We start from the raw sequence: 7,246 nt of genomic DNA on the forward strand, positions 1-7,246 counted from the left end.
CGCAGCCAGATGACGTGCGGGTGATGCATAGATTGCCGTTAAGGGCAGCCACATGTCCTCAAAAACAGCTTTGCATCTGGATTACTTTTATAATCCATCATCGTTTTATTTAATGGCCTTCAGAGCTGTATTTTGGAAAGGATCATCTGTCTAGCATGGGCTGAAAACTTCTGCCCGTTTTTTGGTGGTGAGGGGATTGGTGCCTTTCTGCCATAGAGTCTGAAGTAAAATACTGCCCTGTGGGCCCTAGCCAGCGCCATGAATCGCAATCGAATCTAGTTTTCTGCCCCGAACAGGCAGTGTGTGCTTGGTCTCGCGTTTCACACAACTGGAACGACGTATCTAGTATCTAGCACAGGTGATTTTTGTCCTGGTGCAGCCATGTGGCGATGTCCTCGATACCTCACTGGGAAAATCTGTTCAGGCTGGCTTCGTCATGGATTCAGAAAGCCATTTACGTTTTCTAGCAGTAGCGCTTTTCTTATTTACTAGCCGAAGCGGGGCGGAGAGCGGCGGCAGGCCAGCGGCGGCGAGTCGCCGGGGCTGGCGGGAGGAGTTGTCTCCTCACAGACCCGGCGGCGGCCGGAAGAAATGGCGGCGGCCGCCGGGTTCCCCCCGCGCCGCCCAGGGGCGGAGCTCGCCCCTTTTCGCGCCAAGCCGGGACAGCGGCTCCCGCCCGGCTCCTCCGCGCCGCCCGGCCATGGCCGCCCCCGCCGTGCCCGGCTACTCGCCCGGCTTCAAGAAGCCGCCGGCCATGCTGCGGCTGAAGCGCAAACGGCTGCGGAGGGGCGAGCCCGCCGCCGCTCCCCCGCCCTGCAGCGCGGCCCCGCGGGCCCCCTCCGCGCCCGCCCGCCGCAACCCCTTCTCCAGCCTGGACAACGCGCCGCGGGCGGCCGGCACCCCCCAGCCGCCAGAGCGGGCCCGGCGGCCGCCGGCGGGTGGGAACCCCTCGGCAGCGTCCTTCTGGCAGGTAGGGCCGGGCCCCGGCCCCGTCCCCGCGGTGGCCGGCGGGTTTCTCTCCCCCCGTGACGAGGTGGGGCCGGAGCGGCGAGGGGAGGAAGGGGGAAGGGCCCCGCGGGCAGAGAAGGGGCGGCGGCGCTGGCGCCGGCAGCCATCGCCCTCAGCCGGGCCGGAGCCCGCTCCCGCCGACAGAGCCAGCCCCCGAGCCGCGTCCCTGCCCCAGCTCTGCGCGCAGATCGAAACGCGGCTACTGCGCTTGGCTGTGCAGGCGCCTTCCGACCGCCCCGGAGGGTGGGTGTTCGCAGCACGGGAGCGCTTCCTCCCGCTGCCGAAATTTCACTGCAACGGGCGTCTCTTTTTAAATTATCGACCTGGTTCTTGTTCTGTGCTGCGTCTTATGCTCCTCTTTTATTCAGCTTTTGGAGGCTGTTTGTGAAGATAAGCCCGCCAGGAGAGCAGAGCCCTCTGAAAGAAGCAATATCCTCACCCCAACCGATGTACGAAGCTGCGTAAAAAACGTTTTTAGCTGTTCTCAGTTCACAGAAAAAGCTGAAAGTGTTTAACTTGGTGTTTGGTGGTCCATCTCTGTATAAAGCAATGCACTAAAACGTCAGCGTTCAAGGAAATTTCTTAAATTTCCTTGACGTTCACTGTTAACGGTGCCAGTCTTTTAAAAGTCAGCCTTCTGCCTGACATTGCTACTGTTGGAGTTCTAGTTGACAGAGGTTGTTGTCTTCTTCCAGTTTTATTACCATGTTTGCTATAATTCTTCTGTTTCTTAGTTTTATATTTTGTTGAGATAAGGATGTTCTTCAAAGTGATACATCTCCACAGTCTTTTATACAGCTACAGAAAGGGAACAAACAACCTGACCAGGCACATAGGAAAGAGGCAACACCTGAAAACTAGTCCTTGAAAGAGAGTTTCAAGCAGACAACGTCTAGGTTGGAAACTTAAGTTCAGACTAACTTAGCAGAATAGGAAAATGACCTCTCAAAGAGAAAAAACTGTCCTAGAGCTCCCCAGTGGGGTTTTTTTGCATCCTCTAGGAAGCGCCTGACATTTCAATCACCAAGGGAGGACGAAATGAAATAACTGTTTTGGCATGTAAATTCTTGTCTTCATAAAGTTTAGGCTAAGTTTTCTTTTGTTGAGTCATTCATCCTTTTACCTGTTCCTAGTTTATGACTTTAGAAAGACTTCTGTGAATGAAAACACCCTTCTGCATTTTTATAAGCAATATAGTGCTGTATTTCTATTAGAATCTGTTACTGACTAAAATAATTGGTTCAGTATAAACTGTGCCTTTGAACAGTCAAACTCCATGTAACCTGGAATCCAGGAAATCTGTCTGCAAAAGCTTTTTTTTTAAGTATGTCTCTTAACTTAATGTGAGTACTTCCTTAGGATCAAAATGAGCTAGGCATTTTTGCTGTTGCACTGAATTGGAGAAAAACATGCAGGAGATGACAGGTTTAACTTGTCTTTTTATAGGCTACTAAACTTAAGACATTACATGTAATAGCCATAGTCCAGTATCCAGTCTGCCTGCCAGGAAAGGTATATTAAATCAACATGGGAGGAGACCTAACCATGCTAAAATATAAATAGGTAGCTATGGGGGGGGGGGGGGGTAATTTTCTGGTGGTTAAGTAAGTAAGTGATGCTATTTCTGTTTTGTAAGGACCTTCATTTACCTGTTGCTGTACCTGAAGTTCCCTCCTCACCAAGACATGAGTTTCCTGCAGACTGGAGTATTAAAACACGACTTTTATTTACTTCTTCCCAACCTTTTACCTGGGCAGAACATTTAAAAGCACAAGAGGAAGCTCAAGGATTTGCTCAGCATTGTAGAGCTACAGAAACAAACTTGCCACAGAGCGTACAGGTAATACTTCAGAGGGTAGCTCAAAGCTCCAGCTTTAGAAAGGAGAATGTACCTTTGCACCTTTCCTTAAACATGCTGGCAGTGAAGGCTTGATTCTGTTTTGGTCTTGCATTAAGAATAAGGCTCATTTAGACTACTAATCTAATTCCATCAATGGTTTGTACCTATAGTTGCAAACAGTGTTAAGCAAGTGGTCATTTAACTGTGGAGCAGTTGCTGGTTGCTGTCCATTCTTCTTCAGTCTGGCTAATGCACAAGCCTGGGATTTTTTTTTCGGTATCTAATGTAATATTTTTTTAATCCATCACTTGTAATGCTGCCTTAAGTAAAGCATTACTGTCCTCATAAAATGCTTTTTTGACATCTAGGAACCAAAACTGTCAACAGAACTGCGTTGTGCCTTTCAGCAAAGCCTTGTTTACTGGCTTCACCCTTCACTGCCATGGCTGCAGCTGTTCCCTCGGATTGGAGCAGATAGAAAAATAGCTGGAAAGGCTAGTCCTTGGTCACAGGACGAAGCCTTGCAACAAGTGCTAATGAGTGACTGGTAAGTGAAACCAAGCAACTGATGTTTTTAGTAAGATTAAGACAATGGGGTTTTAATTAATGCACAAGTTCTTTCCATTTTTATGAGGAAGCTTTTTAATTTTTTTTTTTTTCCAGCTAGAATGCTCATTGTTTTGAGGACCAGGTTAAGGAAATACAAGACTAAAGCTACCTTCTTGTGTTAAATGCCCTTCTCCAATCCTAGTTGTCAGTTTGCGTAGATTTCCCTAAATCCTGTTAGCAGGTTGCCTTTGATGCTTCATGTAAACCCATGTGCTAGAAAGCAAGTATGCTGGAAGAGCATAGTACTCACAAACAGGCTGCATTTCAGAGGAGTGCAGCTTCCTAGACGTTGAGCACATCTGAAAATCTGGCTAATCATTCAATATGCTCTCAAACCTGTGCAGAGTACACATCAGTACCACCCAGCCAAATCCAGTTTGATGTGTCAATGGCAAAGAATTAACTTCAGTTACAGAATTGTTTTATTCTAATTTGCAGGTCTGTCAGCTTTACTTCTCTGTACAATCTGCTCAAAGCCAAGCTGTGTCCCTACTTCTATGTATGTACCTACCAGTTTACTGTCCTGTTCCGTGCAGCTGGTCTTGTGGGAAGTGACGTTATCACAGCTGTAATTTCTCCCACAACTAGAGGTTTAAGGGAAGCCATGAGAAATGAAGGTAAGGTGAAACCAGTCCAACTAGGATTTGAATAACTGATAAAGTGCATTAGCTGTGTTACAAAACCAGTCATTGCTTTCTTTCCTCCTCTGTTCAAGGCATAGAGTTTTCTTTACCTTTGGTAGAAGAATGTAGAACCAGGAAACAGAAAAACTCTGAAGTGAATTTGGAAACAGAAGTTGCTAACAGCCTCGAAGTGGGCAACAGCATGGAAGATGGAGAGTATGTAATAATTCTTCTACAATGCTAGAATTCCAGGGCATCTACAGACTCCTGCACATTCTATTTGGAAAACCTTTGTAGGAAATATTGCCCTCCTAACACTGATTCTGTGTTTCCCAGGGAACCAGCTCTAAGCGATGATGATGATGAAAGTTTCTCATGGCTTGAGGAGATGGGAGTCCAAGACAAGGTTAAGAAACCAGATGCTATTTCTATTAAACTGTATCCTTTTTTTTGCACATCAAGATGTATGACACTGGAAAATTGTGCAGATGTTATCTTTTTGTGGTATAAGTTTAAGTTTTATAAAAGCTTTTGAGAACTTATTTCCAAACATTAATTCTCGCATTACTGCACATTAAGAGACTCTGCATGTCTTTTTGAGTTTCTTTATGACAAGTATTTCTAGATGCTTTTCTTCTTGAAAGGAAAAGCCGTTGTGAATTGTTAATGTAACTTTGTAAGATCCATTAGGTCACAAACTGATTGTGTCACCTCACATCTAGGTTCACTGGAAAGACTCATTAGATATTGTTTCTTTTTTTTTAAAGAAAAGGGTGTATGTTCATGTAGGCTAGGTTTACACTTGGAAGTAGTGTGGTGTAGTAGGGACACAGCTGTAGACCAGAAAAGCTGTTGCTGAGATCCTGTATGTGTTTCAGAGGAACCAAAAGATGCTGCTTAATATTTGAAGAACAAATCTGGATTAATGTAAAGCTTGGTGGGTTTTTTGGTTTTGTTTAAATGACGTGATTGGTCAGAGGGGGCTAGGGGGGTTTCTCCTGGAGTTGCACTGCTCCGGTTCTTCCTGTGGTGCATTGATGCTTTTCATATCCTTGTGGTTTTTCTTTGACTCCAGTCAATATAGTCGTAAGGAGAAGCATGAGGTGCAGATGGATCACAAACCCGAATCCCTTGCATTAGTGAAAGGAACAAACACATTCACCTTGCTGAACTTCTTGATAAACTGTAAGAGCCTAGTGGCTGCTGCAGGTCCACAAACAGGGCTTCCACCAACTTTGTTGTCCCCTGTTGCTTTCCGAGGTGGAACAATGCAAACACTCAAAGTAAGTAACACAACCATCTCTATTTTTTAATAAAGAAGAGAGAGTTGTTTCTTCACTCAGCAGATTAGACACTGACTTTGTATAGTTTCCCTCAGGTACCGCAGAGTAATTTTTGTTGCTATAGCCTGAGTGAGCATTTTGACTGCAATACAGACTGCCTCCTAAATCATCTCTACCCACATAGATCTCTGCTGCTAAACTGAAATCCCAGTATTTCCATTCTTCACACCCTGATAAAGAAGAGGTTAAGCAGACTTCCCAGATACTAAAAGATTCTCCTGAGATCTTATGGGGTCTCAAACTATCACAGCTGCTTGCAACAAGGGAGCCTCTGAACCATGGCTCACCACCTGTTACTTCAAGGGGATGATGGGTACTAAAGGAGATGCTGTTAATACAGATAGTGCAGTTTTCTTCCACCAGAGTAGTTCATACTGTTCTTCTGCAGTTAACTTTCTTCATACTGCATAGCATTCTTGCATATCACAGTGGGTACATTTTAGGAGTTGTTACAAAGACGGTAAAACCATCATAATACTCATGTATTGAACAGTAAGTTAACAATACTGAAAAGTATTTTGAACTTTTAATGGGACTGTGCCACTGCAGTATTAAAGTAAATTAAAATTAGGACTTGATTTGGTGTGTCAAAAACTAATCCTATGTGGTCTTGTCTTCAGGCTCGAAGTATAAATGCCAAAGCCAGGGTTCACTTGGCGTATGAGGATATATTCAGTTTGGAGATCGTAGGCCCCATCATGCCTCACTCCCTCCATTCATTGACCATGCTGCTCAAGTCTGCACAGAGGGGAGCGTTCTCTGCTGTATTGTATACACATGAGCCAACCGCTGTGTTTAACACTGGTCTTGACAATGCAAGCCCTGCCTTAAATAAGGTAAGGAAACTAGCAGAGACAATCTTTCCTGTTAGGAATAGTATCTTTATTACAAACCATAGGATGCTGAGTGACGCGAAACCTTCCCTTAATATGTGGGTTTACACCCAATTACTTGTGATCACCACCTGGCAGTCCCTGTGGCTTGTCATTGCCTCAGAAATGGAATAATCGGAAAACTAGCTTTTCAGGAGTTCCCCAGAGGTACACAAATGAACATTAAGAACTACAGGTATTTCAAATACCTATTCCATGTCTCTCTTCCTCATGTGAATTTCCACAGGAAACCATATGCAAAGATCTTCCTACATGTGGACTGCATCCTAAGACTTTGGATCAACTGAGTCAGTGTCCAACACTGGGAAAATCTTCCATCCGATTTCTGGAAATGAAGGATTATGCTTATTCCTGGAAGTCCTAGGTATGCTAGTTCCATTTAATGGAAGAGAATGCTCTCTGGTGTGCAGTTGCTGTACTTCATTTGGGTTCTACACGGGCAGCACCTATGCAGTACCGGGAGGGATACAATCTAGTTGCACATCACAGACTACAACTATTGCACATCACCCATCATAAAACACTTCAAAGGACTTTTAAAGGAAATGAAGGAGAAGGCCTTGGACATCTCCTTTTGTATTTTAGGAAGCCTTTTTTAAATAAAACTTGACAAAACATGATTATCTGGTTTATTGGTCTGACTTGCGTCCGGAAGGTCTGTATTCTTCATGCACATGCAAATTCTATTCTGAAGTACAGAATTTCTGCTACTGCTCTGTGAGGTAACTTATAACCATTTTGGATGGCTGCAATTCTTGGCAAAACCCCTTCCAAGACTGCTTACAGCACCTTGCCAGAAGCTTAATAGCTTCTTGTTGCTATGTTGCACCGCTTAGAGTCAGCTCTGAACTCCACAAAGATAGATGAAAGTCAGATGGACACACGCATGGAGTCCTGCCTTCAGCCGAATTAGATTAAAAGGTTGACTCC

The 7,246-nt window shown here is 45.1% G+C and overlaps 1 protein-coding gene across 1 annotated transcript; it reads left to right on the forward strand.

Annotated features, from left to right (window-relative positions):
- The first annotated feature begins 401 nt into the window (after nt 1-401).
- DONSON (DNA replication fork stabilization factor DONSON) lies at nt 402-6,936 on the forward strand. Its single transcript, XM_052794729.1, has 10 exons — nt 402-970; nt 1,377-1,457; nt 2,645-2,848; nt 3,217-3,395; nt 3,896-4,074; nt 4,173-4,296; nt 4,417-4,518; nt 5,165-5,363; nt 6,044-6,259; nt 6,543-6,936. The coding sequence occupies exons 1-10, from the start codon at nt 437-439 to the stop codon at nt 6,678-6,680; spliced, it is 1,956 nt and encodes a 651-aa protein (XP_052650689.1). The 5' UTR covers nt 402-436; the 3' UTR covers nt 6,681-6,936.
- Nucleotides 6,937-7,246: the final 310 nt, after the last annotated feature.

The sequence above is a fragment of the Harpia harpyja genome, chromosome 8 (genome assembly GCF_026419915.1).
Source record: "Harpia harpyja isolate bHarHar1 chromosome 8, bHarHar1 primary haplotype, whole genome shotgun sequence".
NCBI classification, from domain to species: Eukaryota; Metazoa; Chordata; class Aves; order Accipitriformes; family Accipitridae; genus Harpia; species Harpia harpyja.

What these genes read in the sequence shown, in the direction of transcription:
- DONSON (XM_052794729.1), top strand. Translation starts at nt 437, where the DNA reads ATGGATTCAGAAAGCCATTTACGTTTTCTAGCAGTAGCGCTTTTCTTA. An exon ending in AACAGCATGGAAGATGGAGA is followed by an intron (nt 4,297 to 4,416) that starts GTATGTAATAAT and finishes TGTGTTTCCCAG; the next exon opens with GGAACCAGCTCTAAGCGATG. An exon ending in CAAGCCCTGCCTTAAATAAG is followed by an intron (nt 6,260 to 6,542) that starts GTAAGGAAACTA and finishes GAATTTCCACAG; the next exon opens with GAAACCATATGCAAAGATCT.